An 18272-nucleotide genomic window follows, 5' to 3' on the forward strand; every position below is an offset into this window, starting at 1 on the left:
TGGTCGGCACAGACTCGGTGGGCCGAAGGGCCTGTTTCAGTGCTGTATCACTAACTAACTAACTAATGTGAAGGCAGGACTTGGTCTCCACAACAACTGTGCGGTGGTCACTCGTACCAATACTGTCATGGACAGATGCATCTATGACCGGCAGATTGGTGAGGACGAGATCAAGTATGTTTTTCCCTCTTGTTGCTTTCCTCACCACCTGTCGCAGACCAATTCTAGCAGCTTTGTCCTTTAGGACTCGGCCAGCTCGATCAGTAGTGGTGCTACCGAGCTACTCTTGGTGATGGACGTTGAAGTTCCCCCATCCAGAGTACATTCTGTGCCCTTGCCACCCTCAGTGCTTCCTCCAAGTGGTGTTCAACATGGAGGAGTACTGACTCATCAGCTGATGCGGAGGGGACGGTAGGTGCTAATCAGCAGGAAGATTCCTTGCCCGTGTTTGACCTGATGCCATGAGACTTCACGGGGTCTGGAGCCTATGCTGAGGACTACCAGGGCAACTCCCTCCCACCTGTATACCACTGTGCCGCCACCTCTGGTGGGTCTGTCCTGCCGGTGGGACAGGACATACCTGGGGATGGTGATGGTGGTGTCTGGGACATTGTCTATAAGGTTTTATACTGTGAGTATGACTATGTCAGGCTGTTGCTCTCCCAACTTTGGCGCAAGCTCCCAGATGTTAGTAAGGAGGATTTTGAAGGGTTGATAGGGCTGGGTTTGCTGTTGTCGTTTCTGGTGCCTTGGTCGATGCCGGGTAGTTCGTCTGCTTTCATTCCTTATTGACTTTGTAGCACTTTGATACAACTGAGTAGCTTGCTCGGCCATCTCAGAGATCATTAGGAGTCAACCACATTGCTGTGGGTCTGGAGTCACATGTCGGCCAGACTAGATAAGGACAGCAGATTTCCTTCCTTAAAGGGCATTAGTGAACCAGATGGGTTTTTACGACAATCAAAAATGATTTCATGGCCATCAATAGACTAGCTTTTAATTCCAGATTTATTAATTGAATTCAAATTCTACCTTCTGCGTGGTGGGATTCAAACCCATGTCCCCAGAGCAATATCCTGGGTCTCTGGGTTACTAGTCCAGTGACAATACCACTATGCCACAGCCTCCCCTACTTTCTCTCTTATTATGCTTATTGTATCTAATATTTCACACTCCTCCTCTTTTACTACAATGTCTACATAATCCCTCTCCTTTCTGAAGACAGAGACCAAAATCTCATTCAGAACCCTGCCCACATCTTTTGCATCAATGCTTAAGTTCCCTTGTACATCTCTGATAGGCCCTACCCTTTCCTTAGTTATCCTCTTGCTCTTAATATACTGATAAAACATCTTTGGTTTTTCCTTGATTTTATCAGCCAATAATTTTTCCTGTCCTCTCTTTGCTTTCCTAATTTCCTTTTTTACTTCATCCCTGCATTTTCTATACTCCTCTAGGCTTTCTATAGTATTAAGTTTTTTGTGACCGTCATAAGCTTTCTTTTTTTGCTTTATCTTACCTGTGTGCTTCTAGATAACTGGGGGTTATAGATTTGGCCGTTCCACGCTTTATCTTTCTGGGACATGTGGCTGTGCCTGTAGAATCTTGCTTTTGAATGCCTCCCACTGGTTTGTCACTGATTTTTCTTCAAGTAGCTGTATCCAGTCCACTTTTGCCAGATCACCTCTCAGCTTCATAAAATTTGCCTTCCCCCAATTTAGAACTTCTACTTCTGTTTTTTCTGTGTCCTTTTCCATGGTTATGCTAAAACTAATTGTATTATGGTCACTTTCTCCAAAATGGTCACCTACTGCTACTTCATCCACTTGCCCTGCTTCATTACCAAAGACTAAATCTAGAATTGCACCCCCTCTCATTGGACTTGTTACGTGCTGGCTAAAAAAGTTCTGTTGAATGCAGTTCAAGAATTTTGTGCCCTCTGTGCCCTTCACACTGATTGTATCCCAGTTGATATTGGGGTAGTTGAAATCCCCTACTATTATTGCACTATAGTTTTTGCAGTCAGAAATCTGCCTACATATTTGTTCTACTATCTCTTTCCCACCATTTGGGGGTCTGTCGTACACTCCTAGTAGTGTGGCTGCCCCTGTTTTATTTCTGAGCTCCACCCATATGGCCTCATTTGATGATTCATTTAGCATATCATCCCTCCTCAAAGCTGTTATTGATTCCTTAACCAACAATGCTACACCCCCTCCTTTTTTAGCCCCCTCTCTATCCCGCCTGAAAGCTCTATATCCAGGGATGCTAAGCTGCCATTCTTGCCCCTCTTTAAGCCAAGTTTCCATTATAGCAATGATATCGTGTTGCAATGTGTCTATCTGTGCCCTCAGCTCATTGGCTTTATTTGCTATACTCCTTGCATTTAAGTAAATACCTTTTAACACTGCCAAATTCCTGTGCTGCACACTTTTTAACCTTTGCTTCTTCTGTCTTTCAGAGTCACTCACGAATTTTCTGCCTCCCGTTCCATGCTCTGAAATTGTCCTATCTGAAACTGCCCTCAGGTTCCCATCCCCCTGCCAAACTAGTTTAAACCAACCCCATCAGCACTAGCAAACCTTCCTGCAAGGATATTTGTCCCTGTCCTGTTCAGGTGTAGACCGTCCATCTTGTACAGGTCCCAATGCCCAGAAATCTGAAGCCCTCCCTCCTGCACCATCTCTCGAGCCACGCATTCATCCGGTGTATTCACCTATTTCTATACTCACTAGCATGTGGCCTTGGGAGTAATCTGGAGATTACTACCTTTGAGGTCCTGCTTGCTAATCTCTTTCCTAACTCCCTGAACTCAGCCTGGAGGACCTCATCTATCTTTCTTCCTATATCGTTGGTACCAATGTGGACCACAACCTCTGGCTGTTAACCCTTGCCCTCCAGAATGCTCTGTAGTCACTCGGTGATATCCGTGACCCTTGCACCAGGGAGACAAAATATCATCCTGGAATCACGTCTGCGAACACAGAAACGCCTGTCTGTTCCCCTAACTATAGAATCCACTACCACTATTGTTCTCCTGTCTTTTCTCTTTCCTCCTTGCACAGCTGAGCCACCCATGGTACTCTGGTCATGATTCTCGCTGCGCTCTCCAGAGGAACCCTCTCTCCCATTGGTACTCAGAACTGAATACCAGTTAGAAAGTGGGATGCCCTCCAGGGACTCCTGCACTACCTGCCTTGTCCTTCTTGTCTGTCTGGCAGTACAAACCTCACTTCCAACAGAGAAGGTTGATGAAGGGAATGCATTGGATGTTGTCAATATGGGTTTTAAGAAAGTCACAAAGTACCACATAAAAGGCTATTTAATAAAATTGTGGCTCATGGAATAGGAGGGTCAGTGTCCAATTGTATAAAAAATTGGCTCAAGGACAGAAACAGTGAGTCGTGGAAAAAGGTTATTTTTCTGACTGGAGGATGTTAGATAGTGGTGTTCTCCAAGGGTCAGTGCTAGGACGGCTGATTTTTTTGATATATATAAAAGATATATATATAAATATATTGAAATACAAAATTTCAAAATTTGCCCATGATCCCAAACTTGGAGGTGTGGCAAACAGCGAGGATGATGCAAATCGACTGCAAAAGGACATAGGTAAGCTAGCGGAATAGGCAGACAAGTGGCAGATGGAATTTAATCCAGGGAAGTCTGAAGTGATGTATTTTGGCAGAAGGGATAGGGAGAGACAATATAGACTAAATGGCACAGTTCTGAAGAGTGTAGTGTCAGGGGGACCTGGAGATGCATGTGCATCGATCTTTGAAGGTAGCAGGACATAGTGAGAGAGTGGTTGGCAAAGCATATGGAATCTTGGGCTTCATAAATAGAGGTATTGAATACAAAAGCAAGGAAGTTACTTTGAACCTTTGTAAAGCTCTGGTTAGGCCCCAACTGGTGCATTGCTTCCAGTTCTGGTCACCACACTTTAGGAAGGATGTGAGAGTCCTTCAGAGGGCGCAGAGGAGATTTACCAGAATGGTTCCAGGGATGAGGGATTTTAGTTACAAGTTAGGTTGGAGAAGCTGGTGTTGTTCTCCTTGGAGCAAAGGAGATTGAGGGGAGATTTGATAGAGGTGTACAAGATTATGACAAGTTTAGATAAGGTAGACAAAGAAAAGCTGTTCCCATTAGCTGATGGTACAAGGACTAGGGGGCACATATTTAAGGTTTTGGGCAAGAGATGCAGTGGAGATGTTAGGAAGAATTTTTTTACGCAGCGAGTGGTAATGACCTGGAACTCTTTGCCTACAAGAGTGGTGGTGGTGGAGACGATGAATGATTTCAAAAGGAAATTGGATGGGAACTTGAAGGAAATAAACTGGAAGGTCTTCGGGGACCGAGTGGGAGAATGGGACTGACTGGATTGCTCCACAGGGAGCTGGCATGGACTCAATGGGCAGAATGGCCTCCTTCTGTGCTCTAATTACTCTATAACTCTATGGCTGGTAACGGGACTTAACAGATATGGGTCTTCGAGGAGTGATAGCTCTCCGTGCTGGAAGGTGAGTTCACATTACTTCAGTCATAAGGGCTCAGAGGCAATCATATGAAAGGCTGCTGAATCAGCGTGGCCCATGTGGCCATCCAGCCTGCAGCTCATTCTGAGGTCTGGGCCAGCATGGCTGGGTGTCTTGCGCTGCCTGGTCACTGGCCACCTCTTGAGCAAACCATACCTCCCCCTCTTTATCCTCTTCTTCCTCCTTCCAATCCTCCTCCGAGGTGGAAATGCGTTGCAGGTCCTCCTCATCCATCTCCAGGACTCTTTGTATGTCATGTTGTGCAGGGTGCATCAGAGAACCACAATACAGGACACTCTGGCTGGCTGCTTTGGAGGGCACCATCTGACCAGTCAAGGCAGTGGAAGCTCATCTTCAAGATGCCAATGATCTGTTCAGGTCTGTGTTAGTAGGTGGTTCCGGTTGTAGCCCCTCATAGACTGCACTATACATCAGGGAGGGGGAAAGTTACCTGGACGCTTTGTTCCAGCCAACAGTCACACCCCTATGAGTGAGGCAGATATGGGGTTCCAGAAGATAGCAATGGAGGAACCTCAGCCCATGAACTTGTCCAACAGATTTGAGATTCTTGCAATTTATGTGGATGAGAGCAGGGGCTACAGGGAGGATGAGTAAATTGATCACAGCACCGTGGTGCAAGGAGGCCATTCAAGTTGGGGGAGTAAAAAGGAATGTAGTGGTAGTAGGGGACAGTATAGTTAGGGGTATAGATACTGTTCTCTACCGCCGACAGTGTGAAACCGAAGGTTGTGTTGTTTGTCCAGTATCAGGGTTAAGGGCATATCCTCAGGGCTCAAGAGGAATTTCGGGTGGGATGGCAAGGATCCAGTTGTCATGATCCGCATGGGTATCAACGCTATAGGTAGGACTAAGAAAGGTTCTGCTGAGGCAGTATGAGCAGCTAGGGGCTAAATTAAAAAACAGAACCATGAAGTAATAATCTCTGGATTGCTAACTGAGCCACAAGCAAATTGGCAAAGGGTAAATAAGATCAGAGAGTTGAATGTGTAGCTCAAAGATTGGTGTGGGAAAATTTTGATTTTCCATTAATGGGGCACTGGGACCAGTACTGGAGAAATAAGGAGTTATACCATTGGGACAGCCTTCACCTGAATTGCACTGGGACCAGTATCCTGGCGAATTGTGTAACTAGGACTGTAGAGAGAGCTTTAAACTAAATAGTGGGAGGGAGGGTTCAGGTGAGTGGAAATTTACGAAGTTAATCAGAAAGGACAAGGCAGTAGTACAGGGTAATGATACAGGTAATGACAACCAGAGTGAGACAGGAAGGGACAGAGCCGTACAAACATAAAAGTGCACCAGCAAATAGGGTCAGAGTAAAAAAAAAGGTAAAAAGATACAATTAAAGGCTCTTTATCTTACTGCATGAAGAATTTGTGACAAAATAGGTAAATTGATTGCACAAACAGAAATAAATGAGTATATGATAGCCATTACAGAGACGTGGTTGCAAGGTGACCAGGACTGGGAACTGAATATGCAAGGGTATTTGACATTTCAGCTCTGTTAATACAGGATGAGATCAGTACACTAGTGAGAAATGATCTTGACTTGGAAGATCAAGATGTAGAATCAGTTTGTGTGGCGATAAGAAATAGCAAAGGAAAGAAGTCACATGTGGGAATAATTTATCGGCCCCCTAACAGTAGCTACACCGTAGGACAGAATATAAATCAAGAAATAATAGATGTTGTAGGAAGGTACTGCAATAATCATGGGTGATTTTAATCTTCATATAGATTGGACTAATCAAATTGGCAAAGGTAGCCTAGAGGATGAGTTCATACAGTGTAGTAGGGACAGTTTCTTAGAACAATACATTCTGGATCCAACCCAGGAGCAGATTATTTTAGACCTGGAAATGTGCAATGAGACAGGATTAATTAATGACCTCATAGTAAAGGATCCTCTGGGCAAGAGTGATCATAACATGATAGAATTTCACATTCAGTTTGAAGGTGAGAAGTTTAAGTCTGAAACTAGTGTATTAAACTTAAATAAAGGCAATTACAAGCGTAAGAATGGTTAAATGGACTGCGAAAATAAGTTAAAAGGGAAGATGTAGAGAAGCAGTGGCAGACATTTAAGGAGATATTTCATAACTCTCAACAAATATATGTTCCATTGAGAAAGACTCTATGAGAAGGATGCACCATCCGTGACTAACTAAGGAAGTTAATGATGGTATCAAATTGAAAAGCAAGGTATTCAATGCAGCAAAGATAAGTGGTACATCAGAAGATTGGGAACATTTTAGAAACCAGCAAAGGAAAGCTTTAAAAAATAAAGGGAGAAATTAGAGTATCAGAGTAAACTATCAAGAAATATAAAAACAGACAGTAAAAGCTTCTACAAATAAAAAAGTAGCTAAAGTAAGTCCTGTTCCTTTAGAGGATGAGACTGGGGAATTAATAATGGGAAAGAAGGAAATGGCAGAGACTTTGAACAAGTATTTTGTCCCTGTCTTCACTGTAGAAGGCACAAAAAGCAGCCCAAGAATAACAAAATCAAGAGGCAAAAGGGAGGGAGGAAGGAACTTAAAACAACCACTGTTACTAGAGAAACAGTATAAGGAAAACTAATGGCACTATGGGACGAAAGGGTGACAAGTTCCCTAGACCTGATGGCCTGCATCCTAGGGTCTTAAAAGAAGTGACTGCAGAGATTTTGGATGCATTGGTTGTAATCTTCCAAAATTCCCTAGATTCTCGAAAGGTCCTAGTGGATTGGAAAACTGCAAATGTAACACGTTTTTTCAAGAAAGGTGGGAGGAGGGGGGTGGGTGTTGGTGACAGAAAGCAAGAAGCTATAGGCCAGTTAGCCTAACATCTGTCATTGGAAAAATGCTAGAATCCGTTATTAAGGAAATAGCAGGACATTTAGAATATCATAATGCAATCAGGCAGAATCAACATGGCTTTATGAAAAGGAAATCATGTTTGACATATTTATTAGAATTCTTTTGAGGATGTAACAAGCAGCGTGGAAAAAGGGAACCAGCTGTAGCTGTAGTGTATTTGGATTTCCAAAAGGCATTTGATAAGGTGCCACATAAAAGGTTATGACACAAGATAAGAGCTCATGGTGTTGGGGTTCATATATTAGCATGGAAAGAGGATTGGCTAACTAACAGGAAAGACAGATGGGATAAATGGGGCATTTTCAGGTTGGCAAACTGTAACTAGTGGAATGCCACAGGCATCAGTGCTGGGGCCTCAACTATTTACGATCGAGATCAATGACTTGGATGAAGAGATTAAGTGTATTGTAGCCAAATTTGCAGATGATACACAGGTAGCTGGAAAGCAAGTTGTGAGGAGGACACAAATACTGGATATTATGGCTCCCCCCAAGGCAGGGCCAGAAGCAGTGGGGGCCTATAGAATCGCAACAGGTGGCAGGGGACCGATTTTGCCTGGGGCAGGATAGACTGATGAGAGCCTTCCTGCCCAGAAGCCAATTGAGGGCCTCTTCCTGCCACCGCTGGGATATAACTAGCGCTGGGAGTGCCTCCGCCACACAGGGAGGGTGCCTTGTAAAACGAGGCACACTCCCTGTGGGCTTGGTGGGGTCCTCCTCCGTGGGCAATCTATGGCCCTTGGAGGACCCCCACCAGCAAAACCTCCACTTCCATGGAATCCCCCGCCACCGCCAGAGTTCAGGCCCACCCACCTGCCCTCGCTGGGGCCTTTCCGACTGGCCCTCGCAACCCCACCTCATTTATTTGAGGTCCCCGTCTCCACTGCTGGGCCTGGATCCAAGGCCTCTGCAGTAACGACAGTGGCCATGACTCCTGGTTGCATTGCCAATACTGCTGAGCTGCCAGCCCTCTGATTGGCTGGCAACTCTTGGAGGCGGGATCCTTATCTTTAAAGGGATGAAGATCCCGGCGCCAGAAACTTCACCTCCGAAACAACGGAGGATCGTGGCAGGGGGTGCAAATAGGTGAGGCGGGGTGCCCCCTACCTTGTCGGCCTGGCGCTGGGAGCCCCGCCACCTCCACAAGATCCTGGCCAAAGTGTCTGCAAAGAGACATAGATAGGTTAAATGAGAGGGCAGAAATTTGGCAGATGGAGTATAATGTGGGAAAATGTGAGGTTGGCCACTTTGGCAGGAAGAATAGAAAAACAGAATATTATTTAAATGGAGAGAGACTTCAGAATGCTACGGTACAGAGGAATCTGGTGTCCTTGTACATGAATCACAAAAAGTTAGCATGCAAGTACAGCAAATAATTAGGAAGGCAAATGGAATGTTGGCCTTTGTGGCAAGGGGAATGTAGTATAAAAGTAGAGAAATCTTGCGACAACTGTATAGGGCATTAGTGAAACCGCACCTAGAGTACTCATATCCCTCTCCAGATTCCTGTCATTCATCAGTGTCAAATGCAAGTCTTTCAGCACCAGCTATGGTTATTCTGTGTCACTTTTTAAGCAGCTGAGATTTATTCTGGGCTGCAACAATATGTTAGACAGCCCTTCCAATAGTCCTCATGTCCCCCTACGGTTTTCATGACTTCTATACCCTGTTATAATCCAGACATTGCGCTTTCCCCATGCATTCCTACTGAAACTTGCAAACTGCTCCTGACAAGCCTTTCAATGAGCTTCACAATGAGCTCAACTGCCAACTAACTGGAGGCATCTGTAGTTCCCAGCATCCCTTTAAAAATTGCTTTGCATTCTGGAGGTGGCAGGAGCCAGTGCCAACCTCCAAGAACACGATTTTCAAATCCAGCACCCACCAGGTTTTCAAAATTCAGTCCCATTTATCTTTCTTTGTATGACTTGTTTATTTTTTATTAATGGGGCAGATATCTTCTGCAATGTCTAGATCCCGAAGTTCTCCACTAGTCCCTGCATTGCCTACTTGGATGCTTGATAAATGTGTCATCAAAAAATCTACCAAAATGTGTAGGAACATGGTACAACTTTGTCTGACACTGGTATATATTATTGCCAGTTTGCACCACACACTGCTTTTCTTGATACAGAATCTTAATGATAACTTTGCTGGATAATGGCCAACCTAATTCTGTTGAGGATAATGATACAGAAGAATTTGCAAGCGGCAGAGGCCTGTTGTTACAATCATTTCTGTCCCCCTTCTTAGTAAGCTTAACATTGAATCCTTTTATCCAAATTTTTGGTGTAATTTCTATTTCCCACACTAAATTAAATAAACACAGGTTGGTAGTTGGGTTTTCATCTTCATTTTCTTTGAGTAATTCTGCACATATTTAATATTATCCAAGCGATTTGTTGTTATTTAATTTAGTTATATCAAATCTCAGCTCATACATTGTAATTTTACTACAGTTGATATTCAATTCAGCTATCCAAAGTCAATTCTACTCTTTGGAGGTGGTCTGTGGTCTGATTAAAGAATATGGGACCAAGGTGGTTGAATGGAGTTAGGGTACAGAATTTCCATGTCTAATTGAAAGGCAGAACAAGCTCGAGGGACTGAATGGCCTACTCCCATTCTAATGTTGAAGGTTTTGTGAAAGTACTGTGCCCACCACCTTTTTATATTTTCTGCTGTGTGATAAGTAATCATGCTTTTCTATTCAGTGATTCTATGCCAAGTCTTCACACTAAACCATTCCTTTGATATGGCCCAGTACCAACTGAGTTCTCTCGATGTGGACTTCGTTAATGGCAGTAAATGCATCTTCCACATTGCCAAATATGTTTTCTATTTCTGCCAAAGTATAGTAATTTGATGTCTGGTGTTGAGTGTAGAATCATAAACAATAGGGAGTCATTGTCTTCAGGAAAGGAAATCAGTTTGGGCTCACTCAGCACAGTTTCTATGCAGATACATAATTAATAATTTGGCATTAATTGACCATCTTAGAGGTTTGCAATGGCTGAAGTGGGAAAATTCACACTGGTGTGTGGGGATTTTTTTAAAAGTGAAAGATTAAAGCACATACCTGGGGTCTCGTCAAAGGATTTTGACTTGACATCTGGCTGTTTCACATATGACCTTGGAGTGATTCATTGATATGTGCAAAGTGGACAGAAATCTCAACAATAATTCCCTTTTTATAAAGGACTGTGTTACTTTTGATATTGAGTCATGCTTGTTTGTGTTATCTAGCAGCACAATCTGCTACTGCAGAGTTCTATGTTAGCAACAGTGACGCATGTGAAAAAGATGTGAGAAGCATTTTAACTAGTCCACTTGAGCTTGTATAAATGCTACAATTTTGAGGCCCTTGATGTAATCCTTAAAGGTGATCCTCAGTTAATAATTGTAGCTGATTGAATTTATAGAACAAGGCAATTAATATAATAATAAAATATGGGCTTGTATTGTTTCTAATATAAATATTTACACAACAAATTCACCATGAAATTACATTCAACTGAAGGCACCACATGTGAAAATAACTCTTTTAAAGGTCAATTTTAGTCCAGATATTCTTTTATTAATTTCAGGAAATCCTAAATGAACATTAAAATGTAAAATTTTGAAGTATTATGACTTGGAGATTCCTTGTATTTACATAGCTTCTGGACACAAAGATTAATACTTAGATATTAGATTGAAAGTTATTAGTTGGCTGCTATATGGGAGGAATTGGTATGCATTCTGCCCATTTTTTGGGTGCAAAACACATACAAATCCAAATAATTTTGTGGCTCTATGTTTCATGCTCGATTCACCCCCAAAGTAGGACAAATGCAAAATTTGATCAAGTATTAGATCAAAAAACTGGCATATCTCTCATACATAACTAATCAGGGGCCTAATGCCTGTTTTCGAATGCCAATCTAAAATTAATAGCTGCATAGCTTTTCCCCTGCTGACCCCCCTCCTGCTTGCCTCTCACCCCACAAGATCTACCCGAAGATCGCTGTGGACATCCATGCGAGCTGATGTGGATTTGGCTCAACTGGTGAGCTGCATTGGAACACTCCTTTGGCAACTCTATCTCACTGGTTTCGTGGTAATCAGGTCTGAAGATCTTCTGTTGATCCTCAGGCCAACCTCTTCGAGCATGTGTTGCAGTAGTGCTGCCCAATTTATGCCCGTCGTCAGGCATTAACCACTTTCTCCCTCTGTGCTCTAGCTCTCTGGGAATCTTTACCCAGCTCCCTCTGCCCTGCCCCTTCTCTCCCAACTTTCAAAACACTACTCAAAACCTTACTTGCCTTTTTGTTTCTTTCCCCATGCTTGGTGTTTATGGTATCCATTTGTTGCTTATTGTAAAGTATCCTTTTGCATATAAGGAAGGCTATCCAGACACATTGTACGATAATGAGTTTTACTGTGGCATCTACCATTGACTTTACACAATCAATGCTTTCATATTATAAGCTGATATTGGTTAACATGCATTCCATTTGCCTTAGAATCGTTTTTAATATCTTGTGTAATTTGGTCAGATGATAAGTTGTCTATTGTTTCTTTACCTTTGTGTCCTCTTGTAACAGAATGAATATTACTGTAGGTTAGACTTCCTGTGGAAGAACAAATTCAAAAGAGAATGTGAGGAGATAGAAACCATGGAAAACCTCAACAGAGTGTTGCTGGAAAATGTGCTTCCTGCTCACGTGGCTGAACATTTCTTGGCTCAAAACTGGAAAAATGAAGTAAGTGTTTGGTTTCTGGTGTATGTCTATATCCTTGATAAAATCTAAGATAGCTGGTTCATTGGGAAAATATATAAAATGGAACTGAGGTATACTAACTATTAAAGCCCAAGGTGGATCTTCAGTCTGTGCTGCACTGCAGCTGGAGTACAGATGGAACACTACAAGTGTGTGTGTGTGTGTGTGTGTGTGTGTGTGTGTGTGTGTGTGTGTGTGTGTGTGTGTGTGTGTGTGTGTGTGTGTGTGTGTGTGTGTGTACACGCCAGGTGAAGACTTGATCAAGCTTGACATTGATTAGTAGCACTGACACTGTCTAGGATCACATGTGAAAAATTATCTCTTCGTTTTTTTCCTGCAGCAGAGCTCAGCACCTTAATAAACTAAGTAAAGAAAATGAGAGGGCAAAAGGATAGAGCGCAAAATTAGGATCCAACGGAAGCTGGAGGCCCTCTGCCTCTGCCCAATTCTGGCACAACCCATACAGCACCCCATGCGTATGCTGGAAGCTTCCCAACTGGCCAGATGGTGACGTCAAACAGCCATGCTGGCTGATTTGATGCACGATTTACAAACTTGGGCCACACAGGTCTACTCAACATATCTGTTTGTCAATCATAACAGAACATTTGTAAAGATGGAAGAGGGACCCACCATTAGTGTTATTTAAAAGGCCAGGAACCCAACTTCAGGTAATTTGATTTACACTAACTTCTACTATTGCAAAGTCTCTGGAAGTACTGTGGACTATTTTGGAGGTTTTGTTGTAAGTTGCTGGATTTGACAGGGAGTGTTGCTTCTTTCTTACAGGGAGGGCAGAGGATTTGGTGACCTGAAATTGTGGAATTGAAGCCTAAGATCAGTCATGATCGTATTGAATAGTGGAGCAGGCTTGATGGGCCATACGGTCTACTCCTGCCCCTATTTCTTGTGTTTGTGTGTTCTTGTGTCCACACAAAGGCTTCAACAGGTATAAGGGCTGCAGTTGGACTGCCTCTGACTCTGCAACATGATGAAGATGGAGCAGAGACTGTGGAGAGGTGGGGTGGGGGTTCTGCGCAATACCGTCTGCAGATTGGAGTTGGACTCCTCCATGTTCCTTGACAGGAGTCAACAGCACTAACTGGAGGAGGTGGCTCCACAAATATCCCCATCCTCAATGATGGGGGCGACCAGCACATTAGTGCGAGTGATAAGGCTGAAGCATTTGCAACAATCTTCAGCCAGATGTGCCGAGTTGATGATGCATCTCGGCCTCCTCCTGAAGCCCCATCACCATAGATGCCAGTCTTCAACCAATTCAGTTCACTCCGTGTAATATCAAAAAATGACAGAAGGCACTGGATACTGCAAGGGCCATGGGCCCTGACCATATTCCGGCAAAAGTACTGAAGACCTGTGCTCCAGAACTTGCCGCGCCCCTAGCCAAGCTGTTCCAGTACAGCTACAACACTGGCATCTTCCCGACGATGTGGAAAATTGTCCAGGTGTGTCCTGTACACAAAAAGCAAGACAAGTCCAACCCAGCCCTATCAGTCTACTCTCAATCATCAGTAAAGTGATGGAAGGTGTCATCAACAGTGCGATCAACTGGCACTTGCTTAGCAATAACCTGCTCAGTGACGCTCAGTTTGGGTTTCACCACGGCTACTCAGCTCCTGACCTCATTAAAGCCTTGGTTCAAACATGGACAAAAGACCTGAACTCAAGAGGTGAGGTGAGAATGACTGCCCTTGACATCAAGGCAGCATTCGACCAAGTATGGCATCAAGGAGCACTAACAAAACTGAAGTCAATTCGAATCAGGAGAAAAACTCTCCGCTGCAAAGGAAGATGGTTGTGGTTGTTGGAGGTCAATCATCTCATCTCCAGAACATCACTGCAGGAGTTCCTCATGGTAGTGTCCTAGGCCCAACCATCTTCAGCTGCTTCATCAATGACCTTCCTTCAAATATAAGGTCAGAAGTGGGGATGTTCACTGATGATTTCACAATGTTCAGCACCATTCGTGACTCCTCAGATACTGAAGCAGACCGTGTAGAAATACAGCAAGACCTGGACAATATCCAGGCTTGGGCTGATAAGTTGCAAGTAACATTCACGCCACACGAGTGCCAGGCAATAACCATCTCCAACAAGAGAGAATCTAACTATCTCCCCTTCACATTCAATGGCATTACCATCGCTGAATCCCCCACTGTCAACATCCTAGGGGTTACCATTGACCAGAAACTGAACTGGAGTAGCCATATAAATACTGTGACTACAAGAGCAGGTCAGAGGCTAGGAATCCTGTGGCGAGTAACTCATGTCATGACTCCCCAAACCCTGTCCACCATCTACAAGGCACAAGTCAGGAGTGTGATGAAATACTCTCCACTTGCCTGGATGGGTGCAGCTCCATCAACACTCAAGAAGCTCAACACCATCCAAGACAAAGCAGCCTGCTTGATTGGCACCCCATCTACAAACATTCACTCCCTCCACCACCGACGCACAGTGGCAACAGTGTGTACCATCTACAAAATGCACTGCAGCAACGCACCAAGGCTCCTCGACAGCACCTTCTAAACCTGTGACCTCTACCAATTTGAAGGGAAGCAAATGCATGGGAACACAACCACCTGCAAGTTCCCCTCCAAGTCACACACCATCCTGACTTGGAACTATATCGCTGTTCCTTTACTGTCGCTGGGTCAAAATCCTGGATCTCCCTTCCTAACAGCCCTGTGGGTGTACCTACCTCACATGGACTGCAGCGGTTCAAGAAGGCAACTCACCACCACCTTCTCAAGGGCAATTAGGGATGGGCAATAAATGCTAGCCTCACCAGCGATGCCCACGTCCCACGAATGAATTTTAAAAAAATTTCCCCCATAAGGGCAAACATCCTCTCAGCATCTATCCTGTCAAACCCCCTTAGCTATCTTATGTGTTTCAATAAGATCACCTCTCATTCTTCTAAACTCCAATGAGTATCAGCCCAACCTATTCAAATTTTCCTAATAAGACAACCACTTCATCCCAGGAATCAGCCTAGTGAACCTTCTCTGAACTGCTTCCAATGCAAGTATATCCCTCTTACATAAGAGGACCCAAACTGTACACAGTTCTCAAGGTGCGGTCTCACCAATGCCCTGTACAGTTGTAGAAAGACTTACCTACTTTTGTACTACATCCTCCTTGCAATAAAGGCCAACATTCTATTAGCCTTCCTAATTACTTGCTGTACCTGCATACCAACTTCTTGTGATTCATGTACAAGGACACCCAGATCCCTCTGCACTGCAGCATTCTGCAGTCTCTCTCCATGTCATAATATTATGCTTTTCTATTCTTCCCACTAAATTATACTCCATCTGCCAAATTTTTGCCCAGTCACTTAACATATCTATATCCTTTGTAGACACTTTGTGTCCTCCTCACAACTTTCTTTCTTACCTACCTATGTATCATCAGCAAATTTGGCTACAATACATTCGGTCCCTTCATCCAAGTCATTAATATAGATCGTAAATAGTTGAGGCACCAGCAATGATCCTTTTGGTACTCTACTAGTTAGAGTTTGCCAACCTGAAAATATCCTATTTATCCTGATTCTATGTTTCCTGTTAGTTAGCCAATCTTCTATCCATGCTAATATCTTACCCCCCAACACCATGAGTTCTTTTTTTTTATTCATGGGATGTGGGCGTCGCTGGCTAGGCCAGCATTTATTGTCCATCTCTAATTGCCCTTGTACTGAGTGGCTAGCTAGGCCATGTCAGAGTCAACCACATTGCTGTGTGTCTGGAGTCACATGTAGGCCAGACCAGCAGATCTCCTTCCCTAAAGGACATTAGTGAACCAGATGGGTTTTTACAACAATCGACAATGGTTTCATGGCCATCATTACACTAGCTTTTTAATTCCAGATTTTTTTATTAATTGATTTCAAATTCCACCTTCTGCTGTGGTGGGATTCGAACCCATGTCCCCAGAGCAATACCCTGGGTCTCTGGTTTACTAGTCCAGTGACAATACCACTACGCCACCGCCTCCCCTTATCTTGTGTAGTAACCTTTTATGTGGCACCTTATTAAATGTCTTTTGGAAATCCAAATACACTACATCTTTAGTTTTAGTTTTTAGTTTTAGTGATACAGCACTGAAACAGGCCCTTCGGCCCACCGAGTCTGTGCCGACCATCAACCACCCATTTATACTAATCCTACACTAATTCCATATTCCTACCACATCCCCACCTGTCCCTATATTTCCCTACCACCTACCTATACTAGGGGCAATTGCTAATGGCCAATTAACCTATCAACCTGCAAGTCTTTGGCATGTGGGAGGAAACCGGAGCACCCGGAGGAAACCCACGCAGACACAGGGAGAACTTGCAAACTCCACACAGGCAGTACCCAGAATTGAACCCGGGTTGCTGGAGCTGTGAGGCTGCGGTGCTAACCACTGCGCCACTGTGCCGCCCTTTACTGGTTCCCCTTTATCCACCCTGCTCTTTACACCCTCAGAGATCTCTAATAAATTTGTTAAACATGTTTTCCCTTTTGTAATACTTTGTGTCTGTCTCCATGGAGGAAGATACAAAAACCTCCCAGAAATACTAGAGAATCAAGGGACTAGCGAGAATGTGGAACGGAAAGTAAAATAATATTAGTAAAAAAGTAGAACTGGAGAAATTAACGGGACTGAAAGTTGCTAAATGACCTGGATCTGATGATCTACATCCCAGAGTGTTGAAAGAGGTGGCTGTAGAGATAATGGATGCATTGGTGGTCATCTTCCAAAATTCTATAGATTCTGGAATGGTTCCTGTGGTTTGGAAGGCAGCAAATGTAACCTCACCATTTAAGAAAGGAGGGAGAGAGAAATAAAGCCTGGAAAATGCGAGAATCTATTATAAAGGATGTGATAACTGGACACTTAGAACATAATGGTAGGATTGGGCAGAGTTAACGTGGACGTATGAAAGAGAAATCATGTTTGACAAACCTGTTGGAGTCTTTTGAGGATGTAACTAGTAGAATAGATAAGTAGGAACCAATGGATAGGGTATATTTGGATTTTCAGAAGGCTTTCGATCGGGTCCCACACAAGAGGTTAGTAAATAACATTTGAGCACATGGGATTGGGGTTAATATACTGGCATGGCTTGAGAATTGGTTAATGGACAGAAAACAAAGAGTAGGAATAAATGACAGGCTGTGACGAGTGGGATACCACAAGGATCAGTGCTTGGGCCTCAGCTATACACAATCTATATCAATGATTTGGATGTGGAGACCAAATGTAATATTTCCAAGTTTGCTGATGACACAAATTTAAGTGGGAATGTGAGTTGCCAGTCGGATGCAAAGAGGCTTCAAGGGGATTTAGACAGGATAAGTGAGTGGGCAAGAACATAGCAGATGGAATATAATGTGGAAAAATGTGAGGTTAACCACTTTGGTAAGAAAAACAGAAATGCAGAGTATTTCTTAAATGGTGCGAGATTGGACAGTGTTGATGTCCAAAGGGACCTGGGTGTCCTTGTTCATGAGTCACTGAAAGCTAACATGCAGGTGCAGCAATTAATTGGGAAGGCACATGGTATGTTGGCCTTCATTGCAAGAGGATTTGAGAACAGGAGTAAAGATGTCTTGCTGAAATTGTTCAGAGCCTTGGTGAGATTGCACCTGGAGTATTGTGTAAGTTTTGGTCTTCATGCCTAAGGAAGGATATATTTGGCGTTGAGGTAGAAGATCAGCCGTGATCAAGTTGAATGGTAGAGCAGGCTCGAGGGACCGAATGGCCTATACCTGCTCCTATTTCCTATGTTACTGTAAAACCATGTTGTCTCTGCTTGATTTCATTATGATTTTTTAAATGTCCTGCTAATACTTCCTTAATGATGGATTCCAGCATTTTCCCAATGACAGTTGTTAGGCTAACTGGCCTATAGTTTCCTGCTTTCTGTCACCCTCCTTTCTTGAATAATGGCATTACATTTGAGTTTTCCAATCCATTGGGACCTTTCCAGAATCTAAGGAATTTTGGAAGATTACAACCACAATCTCTGCAGCCAACTATTTTAAGATCCTAGGATGTATGCCACCAGGTCCAGGGCACT

At 43.5% G+C, this 18272-nt stretch overlaps 1 protein-coding gene across 1 annotated transcript in view; it reads left to right on the plus strand.

Moving 5' to 3' along the window:
- Positions 1-18272, plus strand: part of LOC137379590 (adenylate cyclase type 2-like) — a 606709-nt gene that overhangs the window by 530613 nt on the left and 57824 nt on the right. The window contains exon 20 of the mRNA XM_068050644.1: positions 12002-12160. Within this exon, the coding sequence (XP_067906745.1) occupies positions 12002-12160 (159 nt within the window). The remainder of the gene's footprint in view (positions 1-12001; positions 12161-18272) is intronic.

The sequence above is a fragment of the Heterodontus francisci genome, chromosome 2 (assembly GCF_036365525.1).
Source record: "Heterodontus francisci isolate sHetFra1 chromosome 2, sHetFra1.hap1, whole genome shotgun sequence".
NCBI classification, from domain to species: Eukaryota; Metazoa; Chordata; class Chondrichthyes; order Heterodontiformes; family Heterodontidae; genus Heterodontus; species Heterodontus francisci.